At 40.3% G+C, this 19,230-nt stretch overlaps 1 protein-coding gene across 1 annotated transcript; it reads right to left on the bottom strand.

The window, feature by feature from the left end:
- Positions 1-5,371: 5,371 nt before the first annotated feature.
- On the bottom strand, positions 5,372-6,118 carry LOC126697564 (uncharacterized). Its single transcript, XM_050394614.1, has one exon. It carries the CDS (start codon positions 6,116-6,118, stop codon positions 5,372-5,374), a length of 747 nt encoding a protein of 248 aa, XP_050250571.1.
- Between the last annotated feature and the right edge of the window lie 13,112 nt (positions 6,119-19,230).

Genomic DNA, 19,230 nt, shown 5'->3' with positions numbered 1-19,230 from the left:
ACCCAGCCGGTCCAAACGAAGAGGAGGAGACAGATAGCCTGAGGGAGCTAATGGAGCAAATTGATGCCCACGTAGAGATGATCAGGGCCAAAGTAACCAGCAACCCTCCCACTGAAGGCCCTCAAGGTAAAGATGTCCATTCCCAGCCCCCCGTGCCCGAGCGCCACACCGCCGAGATCACCTCTGAGACACAACCCGTGGAGCTTTCTTCCTAATTGCCGAACCTGCTTTACATTTATTTTACTCTCTTTTATTCTGATAGTTTGTTTTTTCTTTTTATTTAATTTTGAGTTGGTTTGCTCAAGTCGCCGGGCTGTGGCGACTAGACAATTTATTTCCTATTTTAAACAGTTTGCTCGGTCTTTGAATCTTGATATCACCGGGTTTTGGTGATGACAAAATTTATTTATCATGCTTGATTTCAAATTTGTGTTATTTGCAGATCAATTGTGATGATGCATGTGAATTTTCTATTTCTTGTGTTTGTTTCAAAGTTCCAGCAAATGTTTGCACGGCTTTCCCTTTCTAGTTGGTTGGGTTTGAACCGGGAAGCTGGATTGTGCTTTCCGGAATTCCGAGTAAGGTTTCCTCCTGCTCGGTGATAGGAATCGAACCGAGAAGCAGACTTCTGTCCTTAGAAATATTTTATCAAGGTTTCCACCTGCTTGGTGATAGGAATCGAACCGAGAAGCAAGCTTCTGTCCTTGGAAATATTTTAGTAAGGTTTCCACTTGCTCGATGATAGGAATCCAACCGAGAAGCAGGCTTCTGTCCTTAGAAATATTTTAGAAAGGTTTTCACCTACTCGGTGATTGGAATCGAACCGAGAAGTAGGCTTCTGTCCTTGGAAATATTTTAGCAAGGTTTCCATCTGCTCGATGATAGGAATCAAACTGAGAAGTAGGCTTCTGTCCTTGAAAATATTTTAGCAAGGTTTCCACCTGCTCGGCCACTAGCTCGGTGATAGGAATCGAATTGAGAAGTAGGCTTCTATCCTTAGAAATATTTTAGCAAGGTTTCCACCTGCTCGGTGATAGGAATCAAACCGAGAAGCAGACTTCTGTCCTTAGAAATATTTTGGGGCTGCTTAAATCTCCTTAGCTTCCCACTTGCCCATCAACCAGACACAGTTAACAAAAATAATCTGCCTGGCAAGAATGAATCAGTTGCATTTTTATCATGAGTCAGTACAATACATATTTTTTAAGCATGACCGGTCAATGATAAAACTTCTTAAGATTATAAGCATTCCAAGGTCGGGGCAATAGTACTTTGTTCATGTCTTCAAGATAATACGCCCTTATGCCTGCAATAGCTGTAACCCTGTATGGTCCTTCCCAAGTTTGGGCAAGCTTCCCGGCATTTGTATTTCACATGCTTCCTACTACCTTTCTTAATACCAGGTCTCCAGCGCTAAATTCTCTCACCCTTACACCTTGATCGTAGCGTCGAGCAAGCTTTTGTTGATACTCAACTAGCCTTATGGTTGCTGCTTCTCGGTGTTCTTCAAGTAAATCTAGGCACCCTGTAAGTTGACCTTCGTTTCGTTTCGTGTCGAATTCTGAGACCCGTGCGCTACATAGGTTGATCTCGGCTGGTATCACGGCTTCAACTCCGTAAGTGAGAGAGAATGGGGTTTCGCCCGTGGATCTTCGAGGAGTTGTTTGGTAGGCCCACAAAACATTTGGTAGTTCTTCAACCCAGTTGCCCTTCGCTCATTCCAACCTTCGCTTCAAGCCGTTCACGATCACCTTGTTCACGGCCTCAGCCTAGCCATTGCCCTGATGATACGCTGGAGTAGAGTACCTGTTCCTGATGCTGAGGTTGCTACAAAATTCGCGAAAACTTCGACTGCCAAACTACAGCCCGTTATTCAATATAAGGGAGTCCAAGACTCTAAACCTGGTGATTATGTTCTTCCATATGAATTTCTTCACATCAACGTCCTGGATATTGGCCAAAGCTTCTGCCTCTGCCTATTTGGTGAAGTAATCAACGACCACCAACATGAATCTTCGATTGCCTGCTGCTCGGGGAAATGGCCCGAGTATGTCCAGCCCCCATTGCGCAAAGGGCCAAGGACTGCTGAACGGGTTCAAATGCCCGGCAGGTCGGTGTATCTGAGGGGCGTGCTTCTAACACTGTTCACACTTCCGAACGTATTCTGCGGCGTCCTTTTGCATCCGGGGCCACCAGAATCCCTGAGTCATTGCCCGGTGTGCCAGTGATCGTCCCCCTACATGGCTGCCGCATATCCCTTTCTGTAACTCGGCCAAGAGCTAGCCTACTTTCTCTGGGTGTAAGCATGACAGATATGGCCCTCCGAATGACCTACGATAGAGTTTTCGGTCTCCAGATAACCAATATCGGGCTGCCACCCTGCGGACTTTGTTAGCCTCTTTCTCATTGTTTGGGATCCAGTCATCAGCCAAGAAATCTACGATGGGGTCCATCCAGCTAGGACCAAGTGTTGCGACTACCGTGACTTCAACTCTCGCAGCCCCCTTACTTCCTACCACCTTAATGCTGGGCTCAGGGACGAGTTCCACTCTGATAAGCCGGGGAATATCCTTGGCAATTGATGATGCCAGAGTGACGAGAGAGTCAGCATGTCTGTTCTGTGCTCAGGCCACTTGAATCACCTTTACCGTACAAAAGCCATCCATGACCTGCTTCACCAAGTCCAAGTAGGCTTTCATCCGAGGATCTCGAGCCTCAAAATTCCCCTGTACCTAGTTGACAATTAGTCTTGAATCCGAATAGATCTCCACGTCCTGGGCATCTAGCCGTGAGACAGCCCTCAGTCCGGCAAGCAAAGCTTCATACTCTGCGTCATTGTTGGAGGCATTAAACCCCAGCCTGAACGAATGTTCCAAAAGATTTCCCTCCGGGGTGATTATGACTACCCCGGCTCCAGCCCCTTTTGCGCTGGAAGCCCCATCCACATATACCTTCCACGGGCGATGCTCTACCTAATAGACCATTTCCCTCTTTAGAGAGAATTCTGCTACAAAATCTGCTAACACCTATCCCTTTACTGCACTTCTCAGCTTATACCTCACGTCGAATGCCTCGAGCTGTGTTCCCCATTTAGCTATTCGCCCCGTAAGATCAGACCTTTTCAATAATGACTGTAAGGGATGTTCGGTCAGTACATACACGGTATGAGCCTAGAAGTACTGAGGCAATTTCCTGGTAGCATGGACTAGGGCCAACACCAACTTCTCCAAGGGCAAGTACCTGGTCTCGGCGTCAACTAGAGTCTTGCTGATATAATACACGGGCTGTTGTACTCCTTGGTCCCTTAAAAGTATAGCACTTACAGCATGTTCGGATACCGAGAGGTACATGAATAATTCCTCTCCGGGCTCTGGTGCACTCAACATCGGTGCTCGCACTAAGTACTCCTTAAGGTCCTAGAAAGCATTTTCACATTCATCATCCCACCGAAACCCCTTCCACTTCTTTAAAAACTGATAAAACGGCCGGCAACGATTCGAAAATTTTGAGATGAACCGGTTGAGAATGGCCAGCATCCCGGTTAATACCTGTACTTCTTTCGGGTTGCTCGGCGACCGGAGTCGCTTCACGGGTTCAATCTGGTCGGGATTGACCTCTATCCCCCTGTTGGTGATCAAGTACCCCAAAAATTTGTCGGCCCCTACTCCAAAGGCGCACTTTTCTGCGTTAATACGCAATTTGTGCTTTCGCAACACCTCGAACACTCCCCGAAGATCCTCTACATGCCGAGCCTTTTGCTTGCTTTTTACCACCATATCATCGATATACACTTCGACCGTATACCTAATTTTATCCCGAAACATCCTCGTCATCATCCATTGGTATGTCTCCCCGGCATTCTTTAGCCCAAAAGGCATCACGGTTTAATGATAATTGGCATCGGGGGCTATGAACGCTGTTTTCTCCCAGTCTTCATCGGCCAGGGCAATCTGATGGTACCCTTGGAAGGTATCCAGGAAGCTTATCCTCGGGTGCCCGTAAGTGGCGTCCATTAATTGGTCAATCTTTGGCATGGGGAACGGGTCCTTTGGGCATGCCCGGTTTAGATCTGTGAAATCCACACAAACCCTTTCATTTGCCGTTCTTCTTCCGGACAACAATGGTATTTGCCAGCCATTCCGGAAAAAAGGCTTCCCTTATGGCCCCTACCTCCTTCAACTTCTCCACCTCCTGTCTTACTGCCTCAACGTGGTCTTTGGCCGCCCTTCTTGGCTTCTGCTTTTTCGGGGGATATGAGAGGTCTATATTGAGTTTATGGACGATAAACCCGGGATCGACCCCGGGAACTTCATAAGGATCCCAAGCAAAAACATCTAAGTTTTGAACCAGAATAGTAATACTTGGACTCTTTCCTCGCGACTCATGCTTACTCCGACCTGAAAATGTTTATTGGTGTCCGGCAATATTTTCACCTTTACTAACTCCTCAGCACATCCAGCCCCCATCCCTTCTCGGGGATCTTTTAATTGCTATAACGGGTTTTTCCGGGACACATCTTCCTGTTCAACGCACCCTTGTTTGGGCCGCCCAGCCTCTATGTCTCCATCTAGTTGCCCGGTGATTTCTCCCTGACTGATCTGATTCCCCTACTTCTGGTTTACTGCGGCAGTAAGGCACTGTCTGGCAGCTTGCTGGTTTCCTTCTATTACAATAACACCCTGCTCGGTTGGGAATTTAATCTTTACAAGCAATTTTGATAGGATGGCCCTTATTGAGTGGATCCATAGTCTTCCCAGGATGGCAATATACGGAGAAAATGAACTTACCATTGTGAATGTTACAAACACCTCCTTCCTTCCCATAATCACGAGGAGAGAGATTTACCCTTCAGGAATCACTACTTTGCCATCAAATCCAACCAAGGTGAAATGTGCTTCATGAGATCCTCCTTCTTTAGACCGAGTCCCTTGAACAGATCGGGGTACATCACATCGGCCCCGCTTCCCTGGTCTATCATCACCTTTTTTACTAAGAAGCCGTTTATCCGGGCCGTGACCACTAACGCGTCATCATGTGGTTAAATTGTCCCCTCTAGATCGCCATCATTAAATGAGACAGGCTCTCGCGCAAACTTCATCTTTTTACTCGGCGACTGTAGACCCGGGTTACCTTTTACCGGCACTACTGTCAACACTCCTTTCCTTCTTCCTACAATGAGCTTTTCCGGCGCAACATGGGTTATTTCAATTATCCCCACAGGGGGTGGGAGAGGGTTTCCCTTTTGCCAGGTATCTTGCCCTACGACTCTGTCCCCCGAGTCTAGCACGAAATCCTTTAAGTGCCCGACCTTGACTAGTTGCCCGAGGTGATCCTTTAATACTCGGCATTGTTCGGTGGTGTGACCCCTGTCTCAGTGATAAGTGCAGTATAGACTTTGATTCCTTCTAGATGGATCCCCGCCCATCTTGTTCGGCCATCGAAAATACGGCTCGTGTTTGATCCGGTCAAGAATCCTGTGTACCGGTTCCTTAAACGTCACGTTCACTTCTCCCATTTGTGTGGCTGGTTCTTGAATCACCGGACCCCCACGAGGCCTGAACGGGAAACCTACCTGTTGGGGACGAGTCATCATCGACGCCTTGCCTTTGCTTTGTAGCTGGTCATCTTCTAATCGTTTGTATTCCTTGATGCGTCTCATAAGCTGTCGCATGCCTTCGGGCGGATTTTTGGTTAATGACTCTCGTAGCCTTGAATCCTCGAGCAACCCCATCCTAAATGTGCTTGCCGCCACCCTTTCGTTATCCCCGTCGATCTTGTTGTATAGCTCCCAATATCGGCTGGTGTAACTACGGAGGGTCTCTCCCACCCTCATTTTCATTGACAGGAGTGCGTCTACTGGCTGAGGTACTCGGCTGCACGTCACAAACCGGATTCCGAACTCTTGAATTAGCTCGGAGAAACTACATATGGATCCTTTCCGTAACCCATTAAACCACCTCAATGCAGTCGGTCCCAAACTCGAGGGAAATACCTTGCACATGAGCGCATCATTATGAGTATGCAAAGAAATCATCTGAATATAATGGCTGACGTGTTCTACCGGATCTGTCTTCCTGTCATAGCAGTTGAACAGTGGGCGGGCAAACCTGTCTGGCATTTTGGCTCGCTCAATTTCGTTTGAAAATGGGGACCGAGTTGCTTTTTGCAGAGCGCGGCTCATGGCGTCCATGGCAGTGTTTCGGGCTCGCCCCTCTTCCGGGGAGAGCAAGTCCTTTACTTGATTTTCCTGAGAATGTGAACGATCTTGGTGTTGCCTCGATTCCCGGGAGGGAGACTGGTTCCTATTTCGTCGAGACCCTCTCCAGTGGGAACGGTCTCGGTACCGATGGGATTCCTGGGAATGTGAACGACTTCGCTGCAGTCGAGGTCCAGAGTGATTGGATCCCTCTTCATATCTATTTCCCCTGATCCCGTCCTCCTGTTGCTGGTTATTTTTGTCTCCTCCCCGGCGCCTACATCTCACCTCCAGCTCCAAACCCCTAACTAGTCTACGGAGTCGTTTGAGTTCTTTATCACGTTCCTCCCTCCACCTACGTCTTGTGGCGCCAGAAACCGTCCGTTGGGTTTGGTATGACCTCTCTCTCGTGCTGAACATCACTTCTAGTTGGTCATGCCTCCTATCTCCTCGTTCTTTCTGTCTGTGCTCTCGCCAACTTGACCCCCGAGAAGACCCTTCGGATCCGGTTCCCGTACGGTCCCCCGAATGCCTTTCAGACATTGTCTCCGAGTTTGAGTCCCTTTAGAACTACAACGTCGTAGGAGAGCCCCACAGTGGGCGCCAATTGTAAGCTCCAAGGACAGACTTGATGGGCCAAACCACTATTTGGGCTCACAATCTATTTGTTTGGTGGGTCTGAGTATCCTACCTTAGGTTGTCCTAGGGTAAGGGACCCAATGCAAACACTTTTCTCCCTCTTTCTCAATATTAACTCCTCTCTCTCTCTCTCTCTCTCTCTTTTTTCTCTTTTCCCTCAGAATTGCATCCCCCTACTATCCATTCATTTCTCCTATTTATAGCCTTTGTTAATGGGGTGATCATCATTATCTTCTCCCTTAGTGCAAAGAAGGGTCCAATGTCAATGGGCTTAAGTGGGTTTTTAGGTACGAGTGGTCTTGGAAATGGTTCCCACTTTAGTTAATGTATTCGGCAGCGGAGTTTCCTAAGGTTCTACCGGGCACGTAAACGGCGATATTTTCGGGCGATGTGACCGAGCATGTGCATAATGCCCAGAAATGGTTTCCCGAGCATCTAGTGTGCAGGGCGTATGCGATCCGCTTTCTAAATTTTCGGACAATACTCAGTCCACGTTGGTAGCTATTCGTGGGTCTGGGCCAGGGTATTTGTCGATGTGAAGATTAGTTCCTTGGTCCATATCATTGATTCATGGTCCAAGGCCCAATATGAACTTGAGCGTTTAGGTGCCGTACAATTAGTATCTTCAAATTATTGGTGAATGGGTATGTTAACACTAATGTAATATAATTTATACCTTATCTTGTTCGGTTATACCACTTTGACGATGTGCGTTAACTTTAGCCATACACCCACAAAACTTATTTTTCTTTTCATTAATCATTCCCCAACGACTTATCAAGGAGATAGCAGTATGTGTGGTACTGGATGTATTGTACCGCGTGAAGTATTCCCAAACTTTTTGACAAAATGTATTTTTTGTTTGTTCATTTCTGTGTATGGCATCAACACTAGTATTGAGCCATGTTGACACTAGGAGTTGATCTTCCTCTACACTAAAGTTAGTGTCCCGTTTTCCTTTTATAGAAGAGGCATTTTCAACTTGAGGTGGAGAATCAGAAACTGACATAGGAGTATTTTGAGATGTTCCCAAAAGTTGTGAGTCAATTTCTATATCCCCGTTCATGATACCCGTGAAATATGTTAGGTCTCTACATGACTCCATAAAAATTAGGAACAACAATATACTTCCAAGCAAACTGAAAGTAAAGATCAATACTGTATAAATTAGAACAGAAAAATGTAAACTTCTGTGCACACAGAAAATTCCCAAACTAACATTTATATCAAAACTTAAAAGACTTAGAAGTATAACAATATAACATGATTATACATAAAAACTTAATTTGACATGTAGCTTAATCCCACTGATAAAGAAAACAACAAATTCATTTTTGAGCATCTCAAAACCAAACTAACAATTTCTTATTAAAACTTGAATTCATGTTTCAAGTTTGTTTGTAAGAATTTCGAAATCAAAAAATCAATTCCTCATAAATTAATTCCAAAGATTCACCAATCATGAAAACCAACATGCACCAGATTGTGATTTCATCACACATCAAGAGTAGTTAAGACTTTACATCTTAAGAAGTGACTTACAGCCACTATATATAAGACACCAAGACTTTATTATGTGTTTGGAAGTAACCCACCTCAACATGTATTGTTTGCTTCAAAAAAAAAAAAAAAAAAGCTGGAGCCAGTAAATTACTTACTTATTTCTAAAATAATTTAGTTTAATTAATCATTTTACAAATAATTTCTTTTTTATAATCAGACAAAATATCTCCTTTCACGGAAAATGAATAAATGCACAAACTATTTGACCAATTCTACAACTTGCCCTCATTTTTATATTTAAGTTTTTGAAGTATTTATTTATAGATCAGGACACACACACACACACACACACACACACACACATATATATATATATATATGTACCAATCATAAATTATTCTATAGTTTTTTATTTATTATTTACTAAAAAGGAACCAAAGCCACAACCACATGCCATGTGAAAAAAAAAAAAAAAAAAAATTAAATAATTAACATTGGCAATCAATTTGATTGAATGGTTCTTTATTTTACACAAAATCAATAAGAGATTTGAAATCAAATTCCATGAACAAGAACCTGCATCTCCAAGTACTCCCGGTACTCCCAGTGTTGTGGAAGATTCTGCAGACATACCCACTTCACCAGATTCTGAATCCCATGAGGAGAAAGGACCTTCCTCCAGGATTAAATTAAATCATCCTCCAGAAGTTATTGTGGGAAACATGAATGAACTCACATTAAGGAAACGTACAGTTGATAAATGTGTTGCTAACTTTGTGTCTTATTCTTGTTATTTGTCACAGGTTGAACCCACTAAAGTTGAGGAAGCTTTTCAGGATGAAAGTTGGGTCGAAGCAATGCATGATGAATTGCTTCAGTTTCAAAGGAATGATGTTTGGACTCTAGTACCTAGACCAGAGGGTGAGCACATCATTAGCACAAAGTGGATATTCCGCAATAAGATTGCTGAGGAGGGCAATGTGATTCGCAACAAGGCTCGGCTTGTAGATCAAGGATACTCACAAATGGAAGGAGTAGACTATGATGAAACATTTTCCCCAGTTGCCCGTATGAGTCTATTAGAATTCTCCTAGTCCTTGCATGTCACTTAAAATTCAAGCTTTACCAAATGGATGTAAAGACTGCTTTCTTAAGTGGGCTACTTAAAGAGGATATCTATATGGCTCAACCAAAACGATTCATTGACCCACACTTTCCAGATCATGTGTTGTACCTCAAGAAGGCACTTTATGAGTTGAAGTAAGCCCCTAGAGCTTGGTATGATTGACTCACACAATACTTAGTGTCACATGGGTTCATAAGAGGAAAAGCTGATCAGACTCTCTTCATAAAAAGGGAAGATGGCGAGTTGATAGTTGCTCAAGTCTATGTTGATGATATCATCTTTGGGTCGACTAAGGATGAACTTGCTTATGGCTTCTCAAAACTCATGCAAGCCGAGTTTGAGATGAGCATGATTGGAGAGCTAACCCACTTCCTTAGAATCTGCTAGTTCTGTTAGAACCCTTATGAGTCCAAATGTTAAACTCACTGTTGACTTATTAGGTAAAAGTGTTGATTTATCTCTTTTTAGAAGTATGATAGGTAGTCTTCTTTACCTTACTGCTAGTAGACTTGATATTAGTTACAGGGTGGGAGTGTGTGCTAGATATCAAGCTAATCCCAAAGAGTCTCATATGATTGCTTTGAAAAGAATCATAAAATATGTCAAAACCACTGCCGACTTTGGTGTGTGGTATAGTAAGGACATAAATGATGTCTTAGTTGGATATTCTGACGCTAATTGGGCTGGGAATGCTGATGATAGAAAGAGTACATCGAGAGGTTGTTTCTATTTGGGAAATAATCTTGTTTCCTGAATGAGCAAAAAGCAGAACTCCATCTCATTATCCACTGCAGAAGTTGAGTACATCGTTGCCGGTAGTTATTGCATCCAACTTTTATGGATGCAAAAACTCCTCCATGATGAAGGTATTTTTCAAGAGCATCTCACTGTCTATTATGACGATACCAGTGCCATCAATATCCTTAAGAATCCGGTTCAACATTCTCGAACCAAACATATAGAGATTCGACATCACTTCATTAGGGAGCTTGTCGAAGATGGTACTTGTCAAAGATGGTACTTTCACTCTTGAGTTTATTCATACCGATGATCAGAAGGCTGACTTGTTTACCAAACCTCTTGACAACAAACGTTTTGAATTCCTTCATCAAAACATTGGTGTTATCTCCATGGAATGATCTCTTTCTCTCCTTTTTCATCCTCATGCATTTGCATCTAGTTTTATGCTTTTCTTTACTTAACATGTTTTTGTTTGTTGTTTTCAGTTTTATTTATTTTGTTTTCATATACAAATAAAAAAAAAATTGACAAATCAGAAAAAAAATACAAAAACAGTGTGTGTTTTGTGTACATTGGTACTTGAGTACCTTGGATGGCCATTGAAATAAAGTTTTCTAAACTTTGTATCCTTTGTTGCTTAGATGAGCATCTCTATACACAACTAAGCAACTCTATACACAACTAAGCAAGTGAGCTCTGTGGCTCTTATTTGTAATGAGTAAGGTTAAGTTATCTCTTGTACTTAACACTCGTATCACTCTTTTTGACGGGAAGGACTAGAAAACCCTAAGAAAGGCATAAATAACCATCTCACCACTATTGCCCACCATTCATAAAATGACATCTGTATGCTTTGGCATAGCAAAAGTGCAATGTCAAAAGCTTAACATCATTGGGTATTTCTTTTCTATCTCTTGTATGCCCATGCATGGTTTGCTTAAAAGAAAAATATGCAAAGAAAAAAAAAAGCCAAAAAGATCAAAATGCTATTAAATATGATTGCAAGCGTGTATTCTAGGAGATGTGGGAGTTATAGGATGTACCTCGAAGGTAATAGTCCCCATCAAACAGTTATGATTGTGTGTGAGTTAAAGTGACTTTCTCATATCTCAAATCGTCATAACTAGTTGACACTTATGCAATCTTGCGATGCTTTTCACACACACAACACGCAATATTCTTTACTACTCTTGATACATGTGCAAGTACAATGTGATTTGACCATCACAAGGTTTATATGTGTTAATGTATGCTCATTAAACTGTCTTGACTTGTTTTTGAAATATAAAATTGGTTAGACTTATTTAGTGTGTGTGTGTGTGTGTTTTTGGAATTTATGTGCTTAAAATTGTTGTTGAGAGATGATTTTGAGGGTTTATAATGTTGATTGGATCCTTGATTGAGTTGCATGCTTGATTGCATTTATATCTGTGTTTTTCCCTTCTTGAAAAACTATTTTTAAGCAATCTCGACAGCTTCTCAATACCTCCTTGACACCTGGCTATCTATCTAGCTTTTCAACTTCTTCTTATCGCAATCTCAATAGCTTCTCAACAACTAGGTGGATCGATCGACAAACTTTTTAGACCCTCAATAGCTTCTCGACAGCTGGTGGATTGATTGAGCTTCTTTATTATCTTTTCTATTGAATTGTTCCTTGACAAATTCTCAACAGTTACATCTGTCGACATCTATTATGCTCGACACCTTCTCGACACCTGTCTCGACACCTGTCTCGACACCTTTCGACACATCTATCTGTTGAGATTTACTGAACTACTATTTATTCGTTCAACGCGATCTGGTTGTCATTTTGCTCGAAATCTCTTTCGATCTATTCGTCCTTGCACCTCCCAAACCTCCTCACTCAGTCCAAAACTTCTTCCTCAAGGTTTCTTCAAGCTTTTTCGAGATTTTCTTCACTTGGTAAGCTTCGAATCTCACTTATTTATGCATTTTATGTTTTGAAACCTAGGATTTGGGGTTTTTGAAAATTTTTTGGGGTTTTTCAAAATTGTTGAGTTTTTGTTGAAATTTTAGGATGGGTTTTTGTTTAAATACTCTTTAAACCTCATGCATTGCATCACATAAGCATTATCACAATATTATCATGCATTTAGATGTGTGCAATTGATTATGTGCTGGTAGGATTGGATTGGGCTAAGCCTATGATGCTTTTTATATTGCATGTCACATGTTCATGCATTCCCATGTATACGTTCCTTCTTTTCAATATACTTGCTATATTTAAATTTTTTTTGGGACTTTTCTGATTGTCTCTCTCTCTCCCTCTCTTTCTGTTTGTGTTAGTCTATGTCTATGGCACCTAAACGCAAGTCTACTCCGTCCCAGAACCCTCTTTGTTCTGGGGCATTCACGTCATCTGATCCTACTCCTTCATCTGTTCGGTTCCGTGATGAGAATGCCCGAAAGGCCTTCTCGGAGAACTTTTCTCGATGAGACATTCATTCTAAACGCCAAGTCATCTTGGTAGACTTCGCCGACACTGACCTACCCGATGTCATTCATAGTCGAGGTTAGGAGTCACTGTGTGACGTCCCAATCACATGTCCATCCGTGTTGATCCAGGAGTTTTATTTCAACATGCATGGATTTGATCTTTTAGTACCTCATTTTATCACTCGCGTTCGAGGTACGCACATTGCTGTCACACTACAGATTGTTGTGGATGTGCTCTGTGTTCCTAGGGTAAAGTTTCCTGACTACCTTGGTTGTGAGTGTTTGAGGTTTGTATCCAAAGATGAGCTTAAGTTTGCTTTCTATGAGCGCCCTTCTGAGTGGGGTGAGCATTAGTTCACTTACTGTTCGGGCTTTGCAAAAGGCCCTTAGTTTTTGAACATGGTCATGACATTTGTTCTTCACTCTCTATCTTACTATAACTCTATCACAGAGCCTTGTGCTCGATTTTTGTTGTCCCTTCTTGAGCATCTTACTATAGATTTTCCTTCTCACTTTATTCTTTCTATCATAGATGTCCATAGGGATTTGGGGTCCCGTGATAAGCTCATCTTTCCTTTCGCTATCATGAGGATCTTACGCCACTTTTCTGTTCCCTTTCCAGCGTCCGACCACTTTTCCTATATGTGTGTCATTGACGTTGCTACCGTTAAATGGAGCGAGGCACAATTTAGGTCGAGGCAGACTAGGTCAGCAGCTCCTCCCTCCTGTTCGGCTCTATCTCGATCTGCTTCATCCACATTCACTCCTTCCTTTTCTATGGGTGATGTGACTCTTGGAGACATCATGACGCAGCTTCAGTGTATGCATGCTTGCCTTGATACACTCTCTACTAAGTTGTATCAGGTGAACATTCATGTTGGTCATATTGCACAACGGCAGGCGGTCATGTGTGGCTTTGCTCCTGAGGCTTCTCCTCCACCTCCTTTAGTGGCTTTTGAGAATGAGGATGAGGATGATGATGATGCTACTGCTTCCGAGGATGATGATGATGGAAATGCTAGCTCTTCCAGTGCAGATGAGATGTCTACTTGACACTCTTACCCTTTATCACTCATGACAAAAAGGGAGAGTAGTTTTGGATATGAGAGTAGTCATTCTTAGGGGGAGAGTTAGTATAAGACCATTTTGTTAGGGGGAGTGTTGATATTTGAGGGATGTAGTGAGGATTATTTGTATCTTTTTTCTTTTCTCTACTTTAGATACATTTATATCTTATACATGGGTCTTGTGACCATTATTGACATACATTGTACTTATATTCTTTATATGTTGATGTATATTTCTTTCACCTACCCTTACATGTGTTGTTTCTTTTTTCTCTTTATGCACATGCTTCTTATTCTTGTATGCAATTTATTATTTCTATTTCACACAAAGATGCCTTGATGAGTTTTGTTTAAAGTGTTTCAGAAATACAGGTTGTCAAAGTCTATTTGCCATAAACTCTCTTCTTGCAATGTTTTTCAACAGTTTGTTATGATGCCCCAATTTGATTGATTGTGTGATGTGTGTGGGTGAGTGATGAGTCCCACATCGGGTATTTACTGGGTTGAACTGGGCTTTATTAACAACTACAAGAAGCCTCAATTGTGACTAATCATTTTGAGGTATAACGTAGATGTAGCTAGCGCTTTTTCTTGGGTTGTTACATATGGTATCAAAGCTGGCCTGGTAATCTCGTGTGGGCTCAGAGACACTATCCCACAAAGTGGGCTCTAACGAGGACGTTAGGGATTTAAGTGGGGGAGATTGTGATGCCTCAATTTGATTGATTGTGTGATGTGTATGGGTGTGTGATGAGTCCCACATCGGGTATTTACTGGATTGAACTGGGCTTTATTAACAACTGCAAGGAGCCTCAATTGTGACTAGTCCTTTTGAGGTATAGCGCAGATGTTGTGGTTTTCACTTGTTCCATTTGGTTTTTCTGTTTTGGACTATTGGGTTTTCTTTTTCTTTTCTTTTTTTTTTTTTTACATTTTTTTTTAGATTTACATGGGCTGTTGACTGGGCTGGTCGGTTGTGGTTCATGAAACTAAGGGGGGCCCAAATCTTTTTTTTTTTTTTTAATTTTACCTACTAAAGTTTTTTTTTTTTTTTTTTTTTGGGCCTAAGGGGGGCCTGGGTCCACTTGGGTCCGTCCTTGACTCCGATGGCATGCTTAAAAGAAGAAGACAGAGATGTGAGAGAGGGAGTGAGGATGAAGACAAAGATAGAATCGGAGGAAAGAAAAAATAAATAAATAAAAAAGAAGAAGAAGAAGAAGAAGAAGAGAACTGAGTGTACGTCGATCTCCATGCCGTGCCACACCGACCTCTAACCTAGCTCTGGTGGCATGCTTAAAAGAAGAAGACAGAGAGATGTGAGAGAGGGAGTAAGGATGAAGACAGAGATAGAATTAGAGGAAAGAAAAAAAGAAGAAGAAGAGAACTGAGTGGCTGAGAGAGAGAAAACAAATAATAAAATATTTATCCAAGATGCTACAGTACCATCATAAAAGTAAGATGGTATTGTAGTAGTATTGTAAAAAATTTTACAATTTTACAAGTTTAGCAGGCCAACTGTTGAGTACTTTTTAGGCTTGATGCTAAATATTGCTAATATATGACATTTGCAGTTCCCATTGTGAATGCTTTTATAGTAGATATGCAAGCATTAGACAATTCCATGTGAATAATATCATCTTTTTAATTAATTAGAGGTTTAATAGTGCAAGAACACATTCATGGTCCAATCTCATTTAAGAGTTAGTCTTTCAAGGAACCAATTACATCTTGACCTAAACATTTACTTTGACTAAAATTTAAGAGTCTCATCCTTGAACATCAACATAGTAACTAGGTCCTATCAAAAAGGAAAAAAAAAAAAAAGAAAAAAAAAAAACGTAGTAACTAGGCGATCAAAATGTGTAGGGAGGGATGCTAATATAAATAACGTTTTATATTTCGTCCTCAAATTTTACTCCAAAATGTGATAATTGGTTATTCAACTTATTAAGTGGATTTAAACTGTCTCTCATCTGTAAATTAACTATAAAGTAGATTCTTCACGTATAACTTGTTTGTCAATATTTTAAAATTTTTTATATAGAGATCTTAATTAATTTGTTCCAAAATGTTATTATGGCACTGATCACATGAGTATGACACAATGTTTCACATTTTACGTGATTAGTTATAATTGGTATATAATTATCACACTCTTAGTGCGATGGTCACTCCAAAAGTATAAGTGCTTGTGGAGTGTGAGAGGGGGCAAGGGCTAAGATTCAAGTTTCCAGAAGGGAGTTTCAAACACACAAACACATAAATTAGGCTAAAGTAGAATTTTGTCTTGTATCAAATAATAATAATAATAATTGGTATATATATAGTTGGTACGTATATAAAAGTAAAATTGCCAATAAGGCAATAACAAGACTATTTTTAACAAATTGTAACAAAAAATTTATGATCCTACCATTGTGTAAATTGATGATAACTTAAACAATTTTTTTATAATATTATTTAGGGCAGATTACAACTTACCCACCTGTAATTTGGTTGAAATTTAATTGCCTACTTGTGGTTTAAAATTTGACACTTTACTCACCTGAAATTTGACCAAAATTTAAGTTGCCTAATTTTGGTTTGAAATCCCATGATTCAAGTGTTTCGCTGGATTCTTTTCGATCTTATTTGATCATGTATTATTTTATTTTATTTATTTATTTTTTTGTGTTTTTGGAGGAGAAAGATATAAAAGCAGAGCAAAATTACATATTTAGTCATGTTTTTAACAAATGTGGTTTAAAGATGTTAGGACATATGTGATTCACTTGTTAGGAACATATATAACTATTTTATGTAATTGGCTTATCCTTTGACAAAATGCACTTTACTTGTATTTGGGTAGATCTAGAATGTGTTTAATACTTCAAGAATCTATGTTTCAAGATCAAGTTTTGAAGACATGCAAGTTTGTCCAAGATTCAAGTTGAAGAAGTGCTATTCATTAAAACTCGACAGCTAGCTATCCATCGAGCTTAAGAAGCTGTTCCAGCCCCGAAGCTCGACAGCTGCTCGACAGCACCTCGCAGAAAGCTATTTGTCGAGCTTTATGAAAAATAGAATTCCAATTCTGTTTTGACTCTAATCCGAGATTATGTGTTTGGGCCTTCTTTTCTTCTAACCCTAGACATATAAAATGATTATTTTAAGGGCCGTCAAAGTGTACACAAGTTGCATAAGTGTTGAGCAAAGTTTGTTCAAGCAATTTGTAACCGGAGACAAAGTTTTACCCTAGTTCATCATTCTTGTGAAGAAGTTACTGTATATGTGCACCGTAAGATTTTGTGACCAAGCATCTTCTTGATCTTCATTGTTGGGATGAACTGAAAAATTTTGCAACCAACAACCTTCTATAGTTGGTGATTAAAGTTGCATATTGGGATTCGCGCATTGGTTAGTCACGTACTTGGGAGCTGTGCATCAAAAGGGAAATTGTCACTACAGAACAAGTCCAGTTGGGTATTAGGGTAAGAGTTCAACTATAGGTTGGTATAAGGTACTGGAATTCCTTTACTTGTAACCGCTTGTTTTGATAATAGTGGAATTTCGGGAGTGGTGACCTGAAAATCACTCGGTGGGGTTTTTTCCGTTAGGTTTTCCCCATTCATAAACAAATCACCGTGTTATTAATTTTCCGTTGCATAATTAGTTTATTGGTGATTTGTTTGTGCTACCACGCGCTTTACATGTTAATTTGATTAATTAATAAACTTGGCTAATTAATCAATTAATTTATCACAAGGGGTCAATTCGTTTTTAGCCTATTAAAAGAAATCTAAATAAGCTAACTTGATGTGGGTAAAGTTTCAAATTTCAAACCACAAGTTAACAACTTAAATTTTAGCTAAACCACAAGCAGGTAAGATAGCAACTTAATTTGCTCTATTTAGAAACTTAGTCCTTGAGACAAGTAATCACCACATGGCAATAATACGTAAATGATAAATGTCACAACAACAGGGAGGCCAATATGATCACAACACAAGTTTATTTGGAAAACAAGTGGAGATGTATCTTCTTCACATGTCAAACCATCTACAAACAACTGCACATTAACTCGAGCTCAAAAAGTCTATCTCTTCCTCGTAATTCATAATCATAAGCACACTGTTTTAGGTTGGTGACCTTAGGGACGGACCTAGGATTTCAAGTTGGGGGGGGGGGGAGGGCCGGAGAAAAGCAAAAAAAAAAAAAAAAAAAAATCAAATACGCATTCATATAGTATTAATAAACTATCAAATAAGACAAATACCCAATAGTAGTTGATTTTTTTCATGATCTACAAATAAAATAAGAATAACATATATTATCTCACAAACCGTTGTTGTTACTAACTAAAGACAAATACTAGAATCTAGGTAATATGCATGATGCATTTAATTATAAATTTAGTATTTCTCACTTCTTTTCAATTTATAAATTTATTTAATTTAGCATTATGAGTTAACAATAGGCGCAAGTGAATCACTGTTATTTTCTTAAATTTGTGTGATAATTTTCTATATTATATGATTTGTTTTTGTCTTTTGTCTTTGGTCTTTACCTTTATTTATCTCTTTGTCTTTGTCTTGTCTCCATATTTCTGACACCCACCCAACCCCACTACTGACACTATAAATTTATTTTGCTTTCTACACTAGCAACAAAAAACTTTTCCTAACTTTACCATTTTTTTTTTCTATCACTTGTCCCTATTATTGCCCAACTACCAGTCAACAAAGAACAAACAATCAAACACTACACTAATATATTCTCTAATCTCTACAAACTCTCTCTCTCTCTCTCTCTCTCTCTCTTATCTATATAATATAAGAGAGAGAGTTACAAAATATAGAGTGATAGAGAGTCACAAAGCCAAAAAAAAAAAAAAAAAAAACCACAGGCATAGATTCACAATCACCAATTCAGTTCATCACTCATCAGTAAAAACACAAACGCCACAAGCATAAATTGTTAGATTTTGAGATTCACAAATATTATATTAGGTTTTGAAGGAAAGGATAGATTAAATACTTGTGAATTATGAAGGCTAGAGCAATGAAGTTGGGCTGGGTAGATCGAGCAACCGGCGGCAAGATGGGTCTCGCGTGGGCCGTGGCGGCATTGGTGTGGCCGTTTCCCGTTTGGGTATGCAACGCCAACAGTTGACAGGGACGGGTCTGATGTCTGCGACTCTGCAAGATAGGTGGCGAGATGGGTCTCTCTCTCATGTGGTGGTGGCGTGAGCAGCGGAGTGAATCTCTCTAAGTCTTGCCTGTCTCTTTTCTTTTTTCTTTTTTTCCTTCGTGTTTAACTTTTTCGTTTGTTCCATTTGGTTTTGCCATTTTGGACTGCTGGGTTTTCTTATTCTTTTTTTTTTTTTTTTTTTTTTTTTTTTTTTTTTTTTTTTTTTTTTTTAAGATTTACATGGGCTTTTGACTGGGCTGGCCAACTATGGTTCACAAAACTAAGGGGGGCCCAAGTCTTTTTTTTTTTTTTTTTTTTTTTAAATTTTT

The sequence above is a fragment of the Quercus robur genome, chromosome 2, assembly GCF_932294415.1.
Source record: "Quercus robur chromosome 2, dhQueRobu3.1, whole genome shotgun sequence".
Lineage (NCBI taxonomy): Eukaryota > Viridiplantae > Streptophyta > Magnoliopsida > Fagales > Fagaceae > Quercus > Quercus robur.
The sequence above is the reverse complement of the archived record's forward strand: the minus strand, read 5'-3'. Positions and strand labels throughout refer to the sequence as shown.

Coding starts and splice junctions, on each gene's coding strand:
- LOC126697564 (XM_050394614.1), bottom strand. CDS start 6,118: ATGCCAGACAGGTTTGCCCGCCCACTGTTCAACTGCTATGACAGGAAG.